Source organism: Acinonyx jubatus, chromosome A3 (assembly GCF_027475565.1).
Source record: "Acinonyx jubatus isolate Ajub_Pintada_27869175 chromosome A3, VMU_Ajub_asm_v1.0, whole genome shotgun sequence".
In the NCBI taxonomy this organism is placed as follows: domain Eukaryota; kingdom Metazoa; phylum Chordata; class Mammalia; order Carnivora; family Felidae; genus Acinonyx; species Acinonyx jubatus.
The window spans coordinates 89,035,452-89,056,318 of record NC_069388.1 but is presented as its reverse complement, the minus strand read 5'-3'; the positions used below and the strand labels follow the sequence as shown (position 1 = coordinate 89,056,318).

Sequence of the window (20,867 nt, the reverse complement as noted above, 5' to 3'; positions counted from 1 at the left end):
AATAAATAAACATTTAAAAAATAATTTAGAAGAGCTTTATATAAGTTACATAAATATAAAAGTGTAATTACAGTAAAACCTTGGATTGTGAGTAACTTGTTCTGCGGGTATTCCGCAAGATGAGCAAACATTTCTAGTAAATTTTAACTTGATAAACAAGTGATGTTTTGCAGTATGAGTAGTATGTGATGCCGAATGTCACATGATCGCAACTAAGACAATGGTTCTTGAAGTTCACTTTGATATACAAGTTCTTTGGATTAGAAGCATGTTTCCAGAATGAATTATGCTTGCAAAACAAGTTTTTACTGTGTATATATGTATAAATACTTAATTGTGAGAAGTTTGTGAAGGAAAAGAAGAGGCTGCTGCAAGAAAGCCTCTCTGTGAAAGTGACATTTAAACTGAGACCTGGCAGTTTATGGGGTGGGAATTAGACAGGTGAAGGGCAGCAAGAAGAACATGCTTGGGAAAGGCATGTGCAAAGACCCAAAGGCTGAAGAGAGCTGAGAGAAGAATCAAGAATGGAAAGACCACTGTGACTGAAACAAAGAAAGCAAGGGAGAGAGAGCCAAAAGGCGGGGCTGGAGAAGTGAGCAGCGGTCAAATCATGCAAAGTTTTGTAGGCCAAATTATAAGGACCTTGGACTTTAAGTACAGAAAGAAATCATAAGAAATTATTTGAGTTTTGAAAAAGATTACTTGCCAAACATTGGAAATGAACTGGCAGAAGCGAGAATGGGAACAAGAAAATGAGGTGGGAGGGCACTGCTGTAGTCTAGGCTTAGACTAGAATGTTGGAAGCAAGATGGGAAAAGTAAACCAATTAAAGAAATATTTTAGGGACAGAGCCAGAACTTAGGGAAGGATTGGATGTAGGGAGTGAGGAAGAGGAAGGTATCACATAACTGCTTGGTTTCTGACTTGAATAACTAAGTGGATGCCCGATCCCTGAAATGGAAAAAAATAAAATAAAAGAGCACACACATGAAACACTTAGAAAGCAAAATAAAACAACTGCAAATATAATCGAGGACAAGCCTAACTATGAGTGGAAATAGAGCAATGGTTTGACCTAGTAGCGTATGGGTGATCAGGCCAGCACAGCAATGTGTCTCTTTCACTATCAGAAGCAGGTTTCTTTTTTCCTGTTTCAAAGCCCACACTCCCTTTTAGATCCACCCACAGAGTTCCTGTTTCCTATCTGAAGAACACCCATCCCCTGTCTTTGCAGAGCAGAAACAACAGATATGTCCTGACTATCAGAGCCCAACAGCTCGGTTGACCATTTTACTCCACCCCATTCCTCAGGATCTCAATGATGCTACATCACTGGGGAGGAATTTCCCTCAAGTGGCTTCCCTACATTCTTACAGTGTGTGATCTTTCAAACAGACATTTGCATTTTAATTTACTGCTAGAAGGAGTGTAAATTTTCTGGAAAGTGATAGCTACTTCAAAACTTTAATTCTATTGCTGAGAGTGTATGTAGCACAGGAAAACAATCAGAAAAGGGAACAAAGATATATATACCAGCATGCTTATCTCAGTGTTATTTAAAATGGTAAAGAATTGGAAACAACCTAGATGTCCTAAAAAGAAGAAAGGTTAAATCGAAACAAGGGAAAGGTTATGGGAACAATAATTCAACCAAACAATGAAATATTATGTAGCCATTAAAAATGAGAATGGGGAAGAGTATTTTATCCCATCCTGGCTTACCTATATAAATCAGACTCTTCCTGCCTCTGAATTCGGTGTTTGGGCATCTAATATTTATTTATTTATTCAACAAATATTTCTTGAGCACTGTATACCAAGTACCATTCTAGGGGCCAAAGAGACCTCTTTATCACTCGTCTATCATGGAAATGAACAAGTATGTGTTGACCCATCACTAACAGATACCCATATTTTAGGGCACCTACTAAGTGCTAGTCACTTAACCAAGTGCTTTGCATACTTTACCTCATTTAATCCTCACAATAATTCTCTGAGATAAGGATTGTTTTCCCTGTTTTTACCCATGTAAAAGACTGAAGTCTAAAGAGATGAAGTTACTTACCAAAACGTGATCACATAGCTACCAAAGTGGCCAAGTCAGAATTTGAAACTAGTTCTTGACTACAAAGCCATGCTTTTAACTTCCTTGCTAAATTCCCTACTCTGGATGTAGCCAGATAAACACAGCATGCAACAGTGAGGCTGACTCTACCCTCAGCTAACACCCCATGCTTCTCAACTTAAATTCACTTAAAGTGACCAGTTACTTGTACTAGCTCCTCACCCATCTTGTGTTACTGTTCTCTCTACCATCTGTTTGTTCCACCCCACCAGATTAAAGAACACTCTCCTTTTCTGGAAAAGACAGAAGCAAAACAGTGTTTGGTTGACTCTTCCTTCTTGCTTTTCACATGACATCTCCAAGCAGCAAAAATCCTGAAAGGCAGTGTGTTATAGAGGGGAGAATTCTCCACACGCCTCTTCTGATTCATTCAACAGCAAATCTTTTCCCAGGACCTACTATGTGACAAGACCTTACTTAGAGCTTGAACCTCTCTGACCCTGTATTTACGAGCTCTCAGCACTTCTCTAACTCGTTGGTTTTCTGGTGTTTCTTAGACCTTTTTCATAGGTTCTTTTAAAATCTGATGTCCTCAGCTCCCCATGTAAGTCTTGCCTTCTGTTTCTCACTGCAACATTTCCCCTCCAGCTAGCTTCTCATTCTGACTTTTGTCTTTCTGTTAATAGCAGTGCCACCGCTGTCTGCTCACCCAGGCTTGAAACCTCAGTCCCCTCCAGCCTTCTCACCCTTTACACCCACTTCATCACTAAGTCGAATCAATGTTCTTCTCATCAGGTGAGTTGCAACTGTCCTTGCCTTGGTGTTCCCACTGCTTGTTCTCACCAGGACTTCTTCAGTAAACTCCTAACTAGCTTCCCTACCTCCAATCTCTCCCTCTTGTAATTTTCTCTGTATGTTAGACCAGATTAATCTTCTTGAAGCACTCTCCTGACTATCACATGTTTTTCAGTGGTGCCAATACCCAGCAACTTGTCTATTCTATCCTGATAGCATCTCTGCATGTATTTTGTCCTCTCATTTTTATCATCACTATCGTAGTTTGAAGGCTGTTTACCTCTTTCCTTTAATATTGCAATAATCTCTTATCTCAATCCATTTAGTGTTCCCCTTGCCAGTTCATTTTATACACTGCCACCAAATTAATCTTCTTGCAACATAGCACTGACCCTGCCACTCTTCAGCTTAAAGATAGTTTGTGGCTTACTATTGATTATACTTTAAAGTCCATATTCCTTAGCCAAGTATTCAGACTCCAGTCCATCTCTGAGCATTCCCTATTGTGCACCAGAGAGTCCAACCAAATTACTATACAAACTTTAAATTGCCCCACCTTTGAACCTTTATTCATATTGTCCCTTCTCCTCTTGCCATATGCTCAAACCCTACCCCATCCTGAAAGACTCAGCTCAAATGGTGTTTCTGCAATGAGGCCTTTCTGGATCTCTCTATTTTTCAAAAGACCTTTGTGTGCTGTATTTCCTTTTTTTAGGGAAAGCATGTTTCTGTTAGCTTTCCAAATACATGATCTAATGATTTGGATTAAAGTTTGTGATATAAGTCTGACGACCCAAACTCCAGGATAACATGGTTGCCTTTTCCTGTCATTCCTACCACTTTCCCATTTTATGAACTAATTTCTCAGCCTTAGTCAAATTTTAGGTTCAGAGTGGAAATTCTCCCTTTGTTACGTCTCTTTCTGGGGAGTTGAGGCAAGGCAGTTTTCTAATCTATTGTAGTAAAATTTAGTTTGTATTGTCCCATGAAAAGCATGGACTTTGGAATCAGATGGCCCTAGGTTCCTAACAGCTTCATTATTTCCCAACTGAGTGAATTCAAGTGATATACTTAACCTCTCTAAGTATCAGTACATTCATTTATTTGAAACCCTAACAAATCTAGTAGCCCCATTTGGTTTAGCCTCTGTATAAACAGTATACAAAGAAGCACTATCCAGAGGCCAAAAAGTAATTTTAGAATTCATTTGTGCTTTCAAAGAACACCAAAGAGGAAATAGTTCATAACCCACAATGACATTTCTCAAATCTTCATCCTCCACTCCTCAATTATATCTAACCAGGAGTTATTCCAAAAGCCTTTCACACACACACACACACACACACACACACACACACACACACACTTTACAAAAAACTAAAACTCTGTCTACATCACCAGTCCCTGTTCCTCTACCTTCTTCCTCTCTCTCTCAGCTATATACGTATTCTGTAGATTGGCTTACCCCTCTGGCATACTCCGCCTCCTCCTCAGGTCCTGTCTCTGTCTTCTTATTTTTTAAAAAGATTTTATTTTTAAGTAATCTCTACACATCCAGTGTGAGGCTTGAACTCACAACCCCGAGATCAAGAGTCATATGCTTCACTGACTGAGCCAGCCAAGCACCCCTCTTTCTTCCTATTGAAAATATCCAGGGATAGAATTCACAAGGCTTCTCCTTTCATGAGTAGAAGTAGAGTGGGGGAGGACGAAAAAAGGGAGAAGGTGCATGACAGACACACATTAGTAAATCTTGTCCCTGTCACATGTTAAATAGAAACAACAAAAGTTTTTAAGGTGATTGAATAATATTGCATGTTTAAATATGTCTGGCAAGTGATTTGCACATGGTGGTTGCTTAGTAGTTCTATGATTTACATTTGTGTCTCTTTTTTTAATAGTGTCTAATTCTCTGCAGATAGTCTCCATTTTTTCACCTATTTTCTTGAATATACTAATCATAGTTATTTTAGAGTTCTTGTATGCTGACCCCAATGCCTGGATCATCCATTTGTTTCAACTCTTTATTTTCTTTTGGTTTTTGGACATGTGGTTCTGTCTTTTGGTACAGCCAGTAATATTTTAATGAAAGATGCTCAATGTGTCTAATTAAGTTGCAGAGGCTCCAGTTGGCATTCCTATAGAGAGGGTCCATCCTGACCTGCACTAGGCAGATAGGGTGGTGACAGAACATCCTATTCTACTCAGGAGCTGTACTGAGTCCAGGCTTGACTGCTGTCCTGCTAAGGCTCAGTCTACCCTGGCTTGCTCCTGGCCTTCCAGGATTTTCCACTGAAACCTGGTATATTATATGCTTCCCCCTCCCTTGGAAAATCCCAACTCTAATCACTGTATCCTGAGTATGTTAAAATGCTCTGCTTCTAAAGGCTTTCTCCTTGGATATTTTTGCCTCCTGCTCCATGAAGCCCCAGTATTTGGTAAATGTGAAAAAAATGAGTGAAAAATTGGTTTGAGCACCCACCCCACACCTGCCTGGTCTCCACCTAAAGATCTGCTGGTTTCTCTGTTCCCTTGAAAGTGCCTCAGCAAGTACAAATCCTAGATTCTCAGCTCCCACCAGCTGTCCCTCCAACTCAGAATCAACTTATGCCCTCAGGGTAAAAGCAGTTTTGATTTCCTCCTCTCTCTGGATTCTTCCCTCTCCAGAGACTTAGCTATCACTCATTTTCACTGTCTCAGCACCTCCTGGCTGCCTTCATACAGATGGCTTCTGTATATTCCAGCTTTGCTAGTTGTTTTAGGCAGGAGAGCCAGTCTGCCTCTGGCCATTCCAATCCACTCAGATGCAGAAGGAAATGTTTGTTAAATGTTCATTCATTCCCCCACTTTGCATCCCTTATTTGGCTAGACAGCCTATAATACATTTTCTGGTTTACTCTCAGCCAGTTGGCTGGCTCCACCAAGTTCTCATTTTCAGGTTCCTGGGTTTCCTTACAAGCATGAGCATAGCTCAATTCATTCAATACTGTCTCTTCCACTGCCCCTTCTTTTAGAATGGTTCTTCTGAACCAGGTCCACACTGCCATAATTAAATTCTAGTCATTAATACCAGCCCACCAGTCCTTATCAGCATCATAAATGTTGTATGACTTTTCTAATTACACTTTACACACACTCTAAACCTTAGTCAACTGCAGCCTTAAGTGTTATTCCATCCCCTGATTTTCTTACTGGAGAATTGACTGTTCTGTCCTTCTGTCCTCCTCATAGGTTATTTTATTTGAGTATTTTACTTCCTTTTCCTCAAAAAAATGGCACTGCATCAGATAAGCAAGGCTCTTGATAAACCCATTCCCCAGCCCTTCCTGAAAGATATGTGCCATGCATCAATTCCCATAAATTTCACTCTTAGATCAGTCCAGACCACAAGAGAGCAATGTGTTTGTACTTCATTCTTGGGAACTTTTATAGATCTATATCTAAGAATTATTAAATTATTTTTAATTTAGCAAAATGTAATAAACATGATCTAATACTTACTCAGTAGATGTTTAACTTAAAAAATTTAACACTTCTTGGTACTTACTATGTGCCTGAAACCGTTCTAAACACTTCACAAATACTAATTTATATAATCTCCATAATCATCCTTTGAGGAATTATAATCTGTATTTTACAAATGAAGAAATTGAGGCCCACAGAGGTTAAAGTAGTTTTCCAAGATTACACAACTAGTAAATGGTAGAGCCAGGATGAAATCCAGAAAGGTTGACTCCAGGACCCAAACTCTTAACCACTCTATAGCCATATGAAATTCATTATCATATTAACTGCAGGAGTTCTGTCAAATACACTCATTGAATAAGGATCCTTAAGATAGCTTCTCGAACACTTTTATCAGGAAAAGCTGTGGGCCTCCCTTCTAGCAAAAGTGGGTGGTTTGCATTTCTCTGAGCTTACCTAATCTTGGCTCTGTAATTGCCCTACCCTTATTTTTCCTTTGCCCAATCCCTTATTTATCTTTTTGTACTGTTGCATGTTTCTAAACTGGCATAACTGCTTTGTGGAATATGGTAGGGAATATATATATATATATATATATATATATATATATATATATATATAATTGATTTTTTCCAAATATTTATGAGATGAATCTATCCATCCCCAGGAAAACATAATTTCAGTTACCAAATCCTACTATGTAGTCCCAGTTATGTAGCTAATGACTCACTTTCCACATCCTCATTTCTCTTACAAAGTCATGTCTGTATGAACTAGAAAAAGAAATGAAAATACCACCTAGGTCTTTCAGTTTCCTACTTAAAATGTCAGAGTCTCTGGAGACACATTCCAGAGCTTTATAGGCCCTGTCTGCCCTAATTGGCCACAGAAGTGACAGAATTCAAGCCAGGATGTGTCTAGCAGGAGTCTAAGTACACAGGCAATGACCTGGTTGGGCTGTAAATGGGTGGGGATATGGAAAGTCCTTGGTTACATTAGGCAAAGAGTCAAGAACAAGAATCCAAGCTGAGAGTGGGGTGATAGCAGGTCAGCAACCATTAAAAAAAAAAATCAGAATGAAGTTAGAGAGGGGACACAGACAGGGGAAACAGATGATAGAACAGACAGCGGCTAGCATGGGATCAGTGGGCTTCTCATGACCCAGCCTTGTCTAATTTTTTTTTTGCTTCATATTTCACCATGCCCCTTCCATCCTTTACTCCAGCCACACTAATAAATTACTAAGTGTTCCCCCAAATATGCTAAACTGTTCCACACTTCCCATACCCTTTTTCATGCTGCTCTCTCCTTTTGCCTCTATCCACCTGACAAATATCTACCCATTTTTTCCAGATTCTGCTTAAATACCTTCACTAGGAAGCTATTCCTGCCCCCCACCACAGCCTGCCCTCACTCATCTTTTTTGTCCCCTACCCACCCAGCACATCACAGCAGTGATAAGGGGGATGAAGTTGTACCTTAGCATTCTGATGTGAGAAATGTCATATTATTGTATTTTTCTAAACCAAATTTAGAAAATACTAATCCCTAAGAACTAGGATGTTGACACACCCAGTGTCTTTATGAGCCTCTCCCTGGTTTATACTCAGAATCCCAGAGCCCTAATAGTCTGGAAAATGTGGGAAATGGCCCTCTGGTCTTCAATATATCTCCAATACAATGTTGAATAGAAGTGGCAAGAGCAGATACCTTTGTCTTGTTCCTGACCTTAGGGACAAAGCATCCAGTCTTTCATCACTACTTATGATGTTAGTTGTGGGATTTTTGTAGAGCCGTTTGCCAGGTTAAGTTCTACTCTGTTTCTAATTTGTTCCTGAAAGGGTTTTGGATTTTATCAAATGCTTTTTCTGCATCTTTTGAGATGATTGTGTAGTTTTTATCCTTTATTCTAGAAACATGGTGTATTACATTGTTTGATTTTTAGGTATTAAACCAACCTTGCATTCCTGGAATAAACCCCATGTGGTATATACAGTTGATCCTTGAACAATGCAGGAGGTTAGGGGTGCCCAGTTCCCTTGCAGTCAAAAATCCATGTATAACACTGGACTTCCCAAAAACTTTAATTGCTTAATTTGGTCCCAGGACATCATATTGATGGCAGACCAAGGAAATGCTAGTTTAGCAGAATTAAAGCTTTTACCTGCTATAATAAATTCCCATCTGCCCTTCTGGCAAGGCCTACAACCGTGTCATTAAACTTGTCCCTTCTACTTCTGTCTCCTCGTTAGCCACATCCTCTTCCTTTCCTTTGCTATCTGTAAAGGATCCCTTTGGCTGCAGCTAACAGAAATCGAATCCAACTCTACCTTGGGTAATTAAGAGTTTATTTTTCTAATATAACAAGAAGTAATGGAGACAGACAATTCTGAAACCAATACAGTTAATCAATGATACCATCATGGACCAGGATCTTTGCATTTTTCCACTGCAGCATCCATGGCAAATGTACTTCATCCTTATGCCTATTCCTAATGTGGCTATTACACCTTAAGACCAATCCTATTCCAGGGAGAAAGAAGGAATAGGGTAAAGAGGCAAAAGCCTGCCAACATATTAGGAAGCTTTCCCAGAAGGCCCACACAGCAACTTCTGCTTGTCTCATTATTTAAATCAAGGTCACATGTCACCCCAGACCAATCACTGAAAGACTGAAAAGTGTGTAGGGAGAAGGGAGTGGGATGAGGGAGTAGTGGCCAGTCAACCAGCAGTGGCTATGCCTTCCTTCACAGCCTTAGAAATTAGAAGTTAGGGCAGAGGTGGGGAAGAATGAGCTTGGAGCATGGCATGCCCTTCCACTCTGCCCCGTCCATACCTGTTCTAAACAGAATCAGTCCCCACCTCCTAAAATCTAAGCTCCCTAGCACCTTCTGTAGCAAACGTATCATAAATGCAGATACATTTTTACCTGTCTTCTGATAAATTCACCATCTAACTCATTCTCCTTTCTTTGGAAATTTGCAAAGGGGCACTGGGCTGGCTCAGTCAGTAGAGCATGAGATTCTTGATCTTGGGGTTGTAAATTTGAGCCCCATGTTGGGTATAGAGATTACTTAAAAATAAAATCTTAAAAAAATAGAATTAGAGAAAGCCTATTGCCATCTGTAGTCATTAAGCATTGTTCAATTTGAGGACCCCAAAAACTACTCTTCTGGGACATGCTCTTGTCTTTTCTCAACTTTGCCTACCTGCCATGGCAGTTAACCATTTCCATCACAGGTACAACTGCCTGTACCTACAAGTCAACCCATTACCTGGGTAACATGTTCAAGCTTGGGTCCTAGACTTTAGATCTCTACTGCCATTAACTACTGTCCAGGAAGAGGTTAGAAATTCAGAGTCCAAAATAAGGATCTTAAAGTTCAACTTTCCTATCTCTCACTTTACCCCCAAATGCTCCCGAGAATTACAGATGAAGTAATATCTTTATCAAACTCTAGTAAGTGCATTTGCTTCTCTTCCTTCCAGAGCCTTACTCTAACCTCTCTTTAAATCAGCCCAGAAGTTTTAAAGCAGTCTGCAAAATCCTTTCAACTCAATCTCTTCCTAGTCCTCTGAAAGCCCACACATCAGGAGTTACTTTTGAGGGGTACTTGGGCGGCTCAGTTGGTTAAGGGTCCTACTCTTGATTTCAGCTCAGATCATAATCTCATTGTTCATGAGTTTGAGCCCCATGTGAGGCTCTGAATTGACAGCGTGGAGCCTGGTTGGGATTCTCTGTCTCCCTCTCTCTCTGACACTCTCATGCTTGTGCTCTATCTCTCAAAAATAAATAACTTTTTAAAAAAGGAGTTACTTTTGAGAGACCTCAGTCAATTCTGTATACCAGTTCTATAATAGAATCTTAGCTGTTGTCTCAAAATCAATAGGCTCAAATTTTAAGGATCATAATTTTTTGTGTGCAGCATTCAAAGTTCCTTTTTTGGGAGTGCCTGGGTGGCTCAGTCGGTTGAGCATCTGACTTTGGCTCAGGTAATGATCTCGCGGTCTGTGAGTTCGAGCCCCATGTTGGGCTCTGTGCTGACAGCTCAGAGCCTGGAGCCTGCTTGGGATTCTGTGTCTCCCTCTCTCTCTGTCCCTCCCCCACTCATGCTTTGTCTCTCTCTCTGTGAAAAATAAATAAAAACATTAAAAAAAAATTTTTAAGTTCCTTTTTTGTTTAATTTCTTAATGTTTATTTATTTTTGAAAGACAAAGTGTGAGCAGGGGAGGGACAGAGAAAGAGAGAGACACAGAATCCGAAGCAGGCTCCAGGTTCTGAGCTGTCAGCACAGAGCCCGATGTGGGACTCGAACTCAAGAGCCATGAGATCATGACCTGAGCCAAAGTTGGATGCTCAACCAACTGAGCCACACAGGTGCCCCTCGGGGTTTCCCAGTAATCCCACAGTGTAGCAGTCATGAATTTGTCCCATAACACTGAGGTGTGAGAAATGTCACATTGCCTAAAAAAAAAAAAAAAAAAAGTTCAAGAAATGTTACAATGCCATAGTTTTAGCCCCCAGTGACTTGCCACAGTGGAAAGATACTCTATTGTCTGTGGAATCGTGGAAGGGTGACCAACCACACCAGTTTGCCCAGCATTGGGGGGTTTTCTGAGATGTAGGGCTTTCATTGCTAAATGGGCAAACCAGAACAGGGGGTCATCCTAAGTATTGGACAAACGTTAATTTACAAACCTTCCCTTTACTATATATAAACTCTCAAAGGGCAAGAAACATGTCTAATGAATTTCTACATATTCATGCCTAGTGCTTCGGACATAACAGCCACCCAACGCATTCTTAATAAATAAACAAACTAGTTCACAAATGCATGAACCAGCATAAAAAATAGACTAAAATAATAGGGGCAGAGGGAGAGGGAGACACAGAATTTGAAGAGGATTCCAGGCTCTGAGTGTCAGCACAGAGCCCAACTTGAGGCTCAAACTCACAAACCGTTGAGATCATGACCTGAGCTGAAGTTGGACGCTTAACTGACTGAGCCACCCAGACACCCCAGATACGAGCAAAATGTTAAGAAAGCATAAACTTCTAAAGGTACCTACCACCTTCCCAGCCTACCAGATCTCCTCACAGTTCTGTGGTGCACAAAATGATGACACTGCTTTTAAGTGTCTGGAAACTTCTGCACCACCTCCACCCCAGCACATTCCCCCTAGGGTGTAACTCTAATGCTACAGCAGGGTTTTTTGTGCTTCACTGTGTCACTTTCCACTTGTCTTCCACAAGACACTGATACTCCTCAATCCCCTTAAAATCTTTCCCCGCTGTTTGCCTTTCCTCTCATATTCTTCCAACTTTTTGTATCAGTTAGAGTGGGTGGAGCTAATGTGCTTGCTTTCATCTTCTGTAGCAGAGAAGCTGTTACGTTTGTGCCAGGTGGAAGTGCTGATCACCTCAAGCAAGAGGGCACAATTTGCAGATGATCGTTAACAGTCTGATTCCACATTTCTTAAGAGTTTTGTGGTTTTCCTTGAAAAACTACCAAAGAAAATTGCCTTATTCCCATGCCTGATTTAAAAGGGCACACCTAGAAAATCTGCTAATAGGTCTGTGTGTCTCTTCTCCTGACCCATGGCACACAGCAAAGTGTCACCCCCTCTGTTCTGCAGAACCTTTCACTCAGAGTCACTGCCCCTGGAATTCTGACCCTTCTTTTTGTCCTGTGACTAGCTGTGTTGATCTCAAGGATCCTGCACCCACTGGCTTCTTTGTACCTAAGCTTTTCTCTCCCTGCTGTCTCCTCCTCCTCTTGCTTTGGCAGGTGACTTTGATCACCTTCTTAAACCCTTTCTGGGTATTCTACAGATATTCCCTAACCAGCCCACTCTGATCTCAGTCATGCAGCACAAGCACATTTTGTCACCCTCTAAACAAGACCTGAATTTTCACAACAGCCCACACAAGTGTATTTCAAGACTGTTTTTAAGAATTGTAATTCTTGGCGCGCCCAAGTGGCTCCGTTGGTTGAGTATCCAACTTCAGCTCAGGTTATGCTCTCGTGGGTTCATGGGTTTGAGCCCTGCATTGGGCTGGCTGCTGTCAGTGCAGAGTCCCGCTTTGGATCCTCTGTCCCCCTCTCTCTGCCCCTCCACTGGTCATTCCCTCTCTCACTCTCTCTCTCGCTCTCTCTTTCTCTCTCTCTTTCTCCCTCTCCCTCTCAGAAATATTTTTTTAAAAAGTTTTTTTTAATGTTTATTTTATTTTTGAGAATCAGGAAGACAGAGCACTAGCAGGGGAGGGGCAGAGAGAGAGGGAGACACAGAATCCGAAGCAGGCTCCAAGCTGTCAACACAGAGCCTGATGCGGAGCTCGAACTCACGAACCATGAGATCATGACCTGACCCAAAGTCGGACACTCAACCAACTAAGCCACCCAGGCGCCCCTAAAAAAAGAATTGTAATTCTTAAAATTCTACATTTACCATTGAGTAATACATTAGCCATCTCCAGGGTGAACACCTACTTCAGGTTAAAGGGCATCTCTTGGGGCGCCTGGGTGGCTCAGTTGGTTTAGCACCTAACTCTTGATTTCAGTTCATGATCTCACAGTTTGTGGGTTTATGGGTTTGAGCCCAGTGTCGGCACAGAGCCTGCTTGGGACTCTCTCTCCCTCTTGCTCTGCCCCTCCCCCTGCTTCCTCTCTCTGTCTGTCTGTCTGTCTGTCTGTCTGTCTGTCTGTCTCAAAATAAGTAAACATTTAAAAAATAACAAGAAAGGGCCTGTCTTGTCTCTGCATTGTGAACCGTTTTGTGTACAACTCCAACCAGGGAGGAAGAGCACTCCCTTGGGGCAACTCAGTTAGGAAGTCCCTGTCTCCCAGGACCAAAGAAAAATGGTTCAGTCCTCCCTGACACCCCCAGAGAAACTTGGGGAAGCCTTGATTGAGATAGATCTTCAAAACATGCCAAAGACTGAAGGTGAACCAGCATTTATATATGCTCTTGTTTCAGAAAAGAGAATGGCTGCTGTTGGCCAAAGGGGAGCCCCTGAGTGGAGGACACAGCCTGAGGACGCCTGCCAGCACTTTCTATGTGATTGTGCCATCACGCTCCCCCACTCTGCTGGTAAAGGCAGTGGCCACTAGGGAACTGTTGCTGCCCAGCCCCTTCCCCCCGCTGCCTGAGGACCCAACTGACGTCAGCCTTAAGACTGTGGAGGCAAGTGAAGCTCAGATCTCATGGGGCAGACAGAAGGGAGAGAAGAGTTGGGAGCTGGAGAAAAGGATACGGGAGAGGAATTCGCCTGTGGGAGAAAGGACTGGGGAGCAGAGGGAGGAGTGGTTGTTCCAAGAAGGTGGTGGAGGGTGAGAGAAGGAAGCGAAGGTAGGAACTGAGGCCAGGTGGAAGGAAGTAATGTGATGTGTGTCTGTGTGGTGGTGTCTTTCTCTGCCTTGTGCGTGTGTATCTGTTTGTTGAGGAAAAGGGGAAAAGGCAGTCAATGCAGGCATTCAGGATAGGAAGGCTTCAAAATGAGACTCCCATGCAATGGAGAGAACTGCACTGCCACCATTTTCCCCCTCCTCCCCTCCCCCATCTTTCCCTTTCCCCCCCTTCTCCCCCCTTCTCCTGTCTTCCTTGGATCTGGATTCTGGATTTCCTCTGCCAGCCTCCTCTGGCTGAGGGCAGGAGGAAAGGCTCTGGGCAGGGAGAACTGGAGCCACATCGCTGCTGGATCACTGGCTTACGTGCAGAGAGGACAGAGCTTGGGATTGTGTTCTTGCCTTGGCGGCCACCGGGATGCAAAAAGAGGTGGGCACGAGTGGCCGTGGCTCGCTCAGTGTCTCACTTCAGAGCCAGTGGTTCCTGGCACAGGATGTTGTGGCCGGAAAACCTGACTGCTCAGGAATGCTGTGCTTGTGTGCCCTCCGGCTCCGGCTCTGCTCACCTAGCAGGCGAAGAACTCCATGTACTGCCCCTGCAGACTGTGAGCAGCCCCAGGCCTCGGTCACACCCTCTCTCACAGCCCGCACACTGGATCCCTTGTGACCCTTCCAGCACTTCAGCCCCTCTCAGAATCCCATGACACGCTTCTCAGAGCCAGAGTACTTGGTGTCCCTAGCCACTCACGGCTATACCTACTTGTTGCACTCTTACCTGACACTTACATCACAGACACTCAGACCTGGGGGCCGGAACACCCAGCAGAGACCCTCATCTACTTCAGTCTTGAGCCAAGCCCCCGGTCTTCACACATCCTCCAGTCTCTCACAGTCCAAGGTCTCTTACTGTGTTCTGTGACCTCAAGCTCCCTGGGTGAGTCTTCTCTTCTCTCTTCCACAGAGGGTGCTGGACAGCCTGGAGCTAGAGCCCACCTACAACCCCTTGCAGGCTTGGAGCCACCTGTACTCACACCTGAGCAACACCTTGACCAAGCTTCAGGGCCGGATCCAGCCAAGCTTGGAAAGCCGGGCCCTGAGAAAGGTACAGCTCCCTCCCTACTCCCTCCTTTATGCCCAGAATCCAAGAGAGACCTCCTCCCCTGTCCCTGGCTCCCCCCATCCCAGGGAGCAGCCCCCTCCCTTGGTGGAGGGGAGAACCAGGCCAACCAGGGAAGGAGAAAAAGAACAGCCCTTTGCCCTAGACCAAGGAAATTACAACCCCTGTCCGGTAGGGAGGGTTTTCTGCCTGGGCACTTACATATGGTGATTAGGCATCTTCACTGTGCACTTGTGATAATCCATTAGTCATGTAGCAGACCATTGTCCCACTAAGCAAATTGGCAGTACTGAGAGCACAGGTTCTGTTTAAAGAAAAGGCTGAATGGAAGGTGGAAAAAGAAATATCCAAAGGAAAGGAAATTAGCATGTACTGAACACCAGCCATTTGCCAGGTTTTGTGACCAGTGCTCTCACAAATATCTTTCTCGTTTAATCCCTACAGCATCCCTGCAAGGTAAGTGTTATGTTCACTGTACAGATGAGGAAAAGGAGGCTGACCAAGCTTAGTACATTGGAGTCCAGGCTTTCTCAACAAGGGTTACAGAGAGAAGAGTAATTGAGGGTGGAGTTATTTTTTATGAAATTTATATTCTACAGTCTTTGTATAGAATATAAATTCTTAATCTTTTCCTAATTTCTTAGTAACAGAACCTTTAGGAACTCCTGCATTGCCTTAGCTGAAGTTACAAAAGAAAGATCTTTCCAAACTACAGTCAATCTAAAGATGGGAGCTGAGCCCACCACAAGTTAGCTGATGGACAAGCTAACAGAGAAGGAACACTCAGCCAGGAGACCGGCACTGTGGAGACAAGCCCAGGGGACTCCACCGCCCTTGACTTTGAGGCTGTCACTTAAGGGATGGGACACGTGAAGGAGTTAGGACAGGAGGCCCAACAAGGAACAGGACAGGAGATCGGGAGCCATGTCTGGGCCTCAGAGAACTCTCTGCTTTCTTTGTAGGCTGGGCAGTTGCAGACAAACCGAGTTCGAGCCACAGTGGCCCCCCTGCCTATGATTCCAACCCCTGGCAGAGCCCCCAAGATGCCAGCAGACAGCAAGCCTTCCTCAGAAGTTTTCTTCTGGCCTTCCAAGGAGAAAGAAGTGGAGGAGCAGAAAGGGGAGGAGTATCCCTCTGGGCCCTAAGTCACCAGCACCAGAGCCTGGCGGCCCTGTTCAACCACATCCACACTAAGGCTCATACAGTGAATGGCCTTTGCTCCACCTGAGCCTCTGTGAGCTCCAGGCGACTGGGAAACAGAGCCTTTCCCTCCTCAGTCTTCAGAACTGCTGCCGCCCCACTGCTTAGTCCTGGAAGAGACACACCTGAACTTTTTCCTTCTCCAAGCAGGAACTCATTTTCTTTTGGATTATTTGATACTGTTAGCACAGTATCAGATTAAATACCCAGTAAGTCTCTACCATTGTTAGGAGCATTCCCAGCCCAAATTTCTCCTTGTAGTTGCTGGTAAACAGGTAGACGAGGTCAGGTCACCTTCGGGAAACTGGACATCAGGAGACAAGTACAAGGTTTTTAGAGCTCATGAAAAGAAGTAGGATTGAAATCAAAGCCTCATTCCAAAGGCTTCATTCTTCCCACTACACCCACCACACTGTGGTTTCCTTCAGCCCTCAGACAGAAAAGCAGTTGGTGCTGATACCTACAGGCAGAGTGGGGAGTGGGGGGGCAGGAGGTGTCCTATAGCTGAGAAGAGAAGGGGAAAACGGTGTGGAAAAGGCCTGTTTCCTTCCTATTTCTCTCTCCCCAAGCCTGTCCACTTTTCTTTTTTTTCTTTCTTTTCTTTTCTTTTTTCTTTTTCTTTTCTTTTCTTTTCTTTTCTTTTCTTTCTTTTCTTTTCTCTTTTCTTTTTTCTTTTCTCTCTTCTCTTTTCTTTTCTTTTTTATTTTGAGAGAGAGAAAAAGAGAGAATCCCAAGCAGGGTCAGCACTGTTAGCGCAGAGCCCGACGCAGGATTTGATCTCGTTAATGTGAGATCATGACCTGAGCTGAAACCAAGAGTCGGACGCCTAACTGACTGAGGCACCCAGGCACTCCTGTCCACCTTTCCGTTGGCCCTTTCCACCTACAGAATAACTACCATTTATAAAATGCTTAATCTGCGATTCAGGTTGCACTAAGTACTTGAGAAATTTAACTCCTTTCACACAAACAACCCTGTGAAGTAGAGTCTGTAATTGGGTTTTCCCATTTTACAGGGGGTCACTGAGAAAAACTGAGGGTTATAGATGTTATATGACTTGCTCAGTATCACAGAGACAGGCTCAAGCCCATGTGGGCCCAACTGGACCACCCAGGCTCTCAACCACCACACTGCTCCACTCACCTGCGACCCCATCCTCCTTCTATGGATTCTCCTGACCCCCTCCACACCCACCCAGCACCCCTGCCACCATGGCATCTCTGTGACTATTCACACACATAGACCTCTTAAACCCAAACTGACTTTAATGAGAATAAACTTTTTAAAATCTATGTCTCTGGCAAAGAACAATGCAGGGGTCAGGATCCAGGCACAGTTCAGCAGCTCCCTGTAGCCTCCATGTAGGCCCCTTTGACTGCACCAACTCAGAGCAAGCACCCCTCTTCATAGACCTGGTCCAGCGCTGTCCATTCCTTTCGGGAGGATGACTTAGGGGTGCCGGTCTCTCCCAAGTCCTGTCCCTCACCCCTGCCACCTGTCCCACTTTCAGGACTTCTTGAGATTGATCATCCTCCCCTTGACTCCCCTGGTCCCCCTGGTGCCCTGGGCTGGCTCACACAGGACCTTCCGGCCCTCTGGTTCCTGCAGGTCCTAACAAGTATCTTTGATCCCCAGTGCCACCTTCCCGTGGTCCTCCCACAGTGTCCCCAGTTTCGCCCTCTCATGTGGAGCTCTCTGCCTTGGCCTTGGTCCCTTCAGCCCCTGCCCTGGACAGCCCACAGTCCCAGCTCCCCGGGGCACCACCGCTCTTTTGGACCTGGCTGTACAGGACAGTGTCTGAACTGTGGCCTCTGCCACCGCCACCGCCACTGCCACCGCCACCAGCTGCAACTCCAGGCTCAGGGAAGGGCCGGCCCCGGGGCTTGGGAGCCAGGAGGGGCTTTGTGCTCCGAGGAGGCGGTGGCACTTCATAGTCATCAGTGGCAGGGTTATAGGGGAGCTCGTAGCCCTCCTCCTTCACTCGAGCCTGGCACCACCATGCATCCTTGGGCTCCTGAGGCAAATCATAAAGGCCCCGGAGAGCAGCTGGGGCCAGGCCCTCAGGTTCATCATAGATGGGGTCCTCTTTGGGGTCCGTCAGCTTGGCCTTCAGCAACTGCTGCTGCACATGCTGGTACAAGTCCCAGTAAAGAGGTTTCTTTAACTGTGCTGCCTCCCCTGCCCGAGCAGGGGTGCTGTCCAGGGGGTCTGAGTATAGGGAATCCTGGGAAGGGCCTGAAGGAATGCGCAGTGAGTCTAAGGGTTCAGCATACAGGGCCGGAGGAGTGCCCGGGAGTTCCTGAGCGCCAGGGAGGGACACCAACTTCCCTTCTGCCGCTTCTCCTTCATGGGAATCGGCTCTGAGACTGTCCTGCCCTTGACCATCCTTTCCCTGGACCTTCTGCCGGTGAATAGCAGTTTCAACCGCCTGAAAGATATCATTCCCCTGTGCTGTCTGGAAGGTGAAGGTTCCAGGGCCTGAAGGGCAGCGGCGGCCAGCCTCAAAAGAGAACATGACCTGAAGAAAGTGTAGAGGGAAACACATTACCAGGAGCCATGAGAGATAAGTCACAGGGCCCAACCTAGTTAGGGGATCCACAAAGAAAAGACTACCTGGGGAGGAAGGGAGGGTCATGGGCTAGGCAAGGAAGGTTTATCCTGAGGACAGGGCTTCCCACCTTCCTGTCCTGCCCCACCCCACCAACCCCACAGCTAGCCCCACCTAGGAAGTCAGTGCGCCCCAACAGACCCCGCACCTTGTCCCGGCCATAGCGGCGCAACAGAGTATAAGGCCAGGAAAGGAGTGGCTCCAGTATCTGACCCTGGGCCCCTATGGTCAGGAGAGTCAGCTTCTCAGCCTCCACCCTCAGCACATAGGAGCCATGCAGGCCACAGCGCTCAGCGGCTTCAGTCCTCTGTACAGTTACCCAGAACTGGGATCCTGGAAGGAATACACAATTAGACTGGCACCTGGCCGCACAGGTGAGGGGGCTGGGGAAGCAGGAACAGGTTGCCCAAGCACTCACTTGGAAACCAGTTTCAGGAGCTTCCTACTTCCCCATGGGCCCCTGACCATTTAATCACTCCCTTCCCAAGGACACCCTTCCTTCCCCACCCCACCCCACCCCCCCCCCATCCCTGCCAGGGCCTCTCAGCCGTCTACCTTCCCAGGTGGGGCTATACAGCGAGTTTTCCAGCATCTCCAAGGCAGAAAGCTTGGGTGGGTTCTCAGCAGGCGCCAGAGCCCAACTGCCTTTCTGGAGTAAAGAGAAGAACAGTATGGAGGACCCCGCAATTCCCTCCACGCTGTTCCCAGGGTCTGAGCCAGCTCAGGCCCTTTACTGCTGTAACTGCCCCCACCCCGCGTCGCTTCTTGGCCCCGGTGCATTTCGCCCCGGCCCCCTCACCGGAAAGGCGTTTCGGCACAGCGTTTGCACCCAGGCGGCGCTGGACGGCGCGTCTGCCGCCAGCAGGTGGGAGCGCTGCGCAGTGTCCAGGCGGAAAGCTGAAGCGCCGGGCTCAGGGGGGCTCTCCACAGCCACGGGGGCCACGCTCACACACTCTGCCAGACGGATCACCTTGCAGTCCAGGCGGCGCGAGCCCCCTCGGCCCCCTCCAGCGCCCGACCCCTTGTGGTCAAAGAACTCGAGCCGCGCTACGCCGTGGGGACTGGCAGGATAGAGCACGGCCCAGGTCTTCCTCCATCTCTGGGGAGAGAGAGCGAGAGACGCTGGGGAGGCAGCGGGCGAGCACCGGCTGTCTGCGCCCCGACGGGAAAGGAGAGAACCGGCGCGGGCCGATTTCGGGTCCAAATCTTCCCTACGAACGGCGAAGTTTCCCGAGAAGGATGCCCCTCCGTCTCCCCAGGACCAGAAAGGGCGTACCCCGAGGCCGGCCGCCGCTTCTCCGCAGTGTGAAATCAACTTCGCGGGAACGTCATAGGGCTCTACAACTCCCGGCCGGCGCTCCATCCAACCCGCTGCCGCCCCCTCCCTCTCTCTCTCTTTCTGGGGTCTCCAGCCCACCCCTAGGTATGATGGGACTCGGCAACCCCTGCCCCGACTACCTTGGTACCGAAACGCTGACTTTGCAAAAAGAGCGGCCCTTCCATCACAGCCCCGTCCATGGCCCCGGGCGGTTCCTTCCGCGCTTCCTGGCCCTGCGGGCTAGAGGCGGGGCGGGGGCGGGGCCGGGCCTCCGGAGGCGTTCCCGCCCCTCCCCCGGCCTTCGCGGACCGCTCAGGGGGAGCCAGGAGAGGAGCAGGAAGAAAGGGGAGGGGGTCCCCAGATAAGTTGGCGGTGCACCACCCTTAGGCCCCTGCCCACAGTCCTGGGACGCGCACAAGTGACTTCACCAAAAGAAAGCTCGCGGTTTCGACCAGAGGGCTCTGGCGCGCCTGGGCTTAGGGGTTGTGTACGACGTCGTATGCTCAACGTGACGTCAGAGTGAAGGCCGTGACGTCACTCCGAAAACGCCAGTGGGCATTCTGGGGCACCGGAGGGACTATGTGGGCTTTCATAGCCTCGGTTCCCCTGACCGGACCCGCCCCCAGCCCGGCTGGAGTCGGGCTGTTTACACTCCGCGGAGCCCGGGACTTGGGGGAAGGATGGGGGCTGGGGACTGGAAGGCTTCCCGGAGCCCGGAGCTGAGCCGCGGACTCCCGCCGCCCCGGGGGCCGCCGTTCGGGCCGGTCAGCGGCCCCATGGCCTTTTGCGTGTCTAGCTCACTGACCGCAGCTGCCCGGCCTCCAACCCGCGGGAAAAGAAAGCTTCATTGAGCAGGCCGGGAGGGTCGGCGGTGGGGGGCGGAGGGAGGTGGAGCGGCTGCGGCCAGCTCCACGGGGGAGGGGAGGACCAAAAGGAGAAGAGGAGGGAACTGG

The 20,867-nt window shown here is 46.8% G+C and overlaps 2 protein-coding genes across 5 annotated transcripts in view; one reads left to right on the top strand and one right to left on the bottom strand.

Annotated features, from left to right (window-relative positions):
- M1AP (meiosis 1 associated protein) overlaps window positions 1-16,580 on the top strand; it is a 69,587-nt gene extending 53,007 nt beyond the window's left edge. For 2 of the 4 annotated variants that reach the window (XM_053200814.1, XM_053200813.1), the window contains exons 8-9: window positions 13,304-13,510; window positions 14,633-15,859. In XM_053200814.1, coding sequence (XP_053056789.1) covers window positions 13,304-13,510; window positions 14,633-14,998 — 573 coding nt within the window. In that variant the 3' untranslated portion in view covers window positions 14,999-15,859. Of the gene's footprint in view, window positions 1-13,303; window positions 13,511-14,632 lie in introns of all 4 variants that reach the window. The other 2 variants (XM_053200815.1, XM_053200816.1) reach the window with 2 other exon arrangements.
- A 655-nt stretch (window positions 16,581-17,235) lies between these two features.
- Window positions 17,236-20,770, bottom strand: DOK1 (docking protein 1). Its single transcript, XM_027072135.2, has 5 exons — window positions 20,055-20,770; window positions 19,396-19,695; window positions 19,152-19,245; window positions 18,745-18,929; window positions 17,236-18,506 (listed from the first exon to the last, which is right to left on the bottom strand). The coding sequence occupies exons 1-5, from the start codon at window positions 20,112-20,114 to the stop codon at window positions 17,670-17,672; spliced, it is 1,476 nt and encodes a 491-aa protein (XP_026927936.1). The 5' UTR covers window positions 20,115-20,770; the 3' UTR covers window positions 17,236-17,669.
- Between the last annotated feature and the right edge of the window lie 97 nt (window positions 20,771-20,867).

Excerpts from the sequence above, each read along its gene's own strand:
- DOK1 (XM_027072135.2), bottom strand. The coding sequence starts at position 20,114 with ATGGACGGGGCTGTGATGGAAGGGCCGCTCTTTTTGCAAAGTCAGCGT. Across the intron at positions 19,696-20,054 it reads GTCAGCGTTTCGGTACCAAG|AGATGGAGGAAGACCTGGGC; the intron begins GTAGTCGGGGCA and ends CTCTCTCCCCAG. Across the intron at positions 18,930-19,151 it reads GTATAGCCCCACCTGGGAAG|GATCCCAGTTCTGGGTAACT; the intron begins GTAGACGGCTGA and ends TATTCCTTCCAG.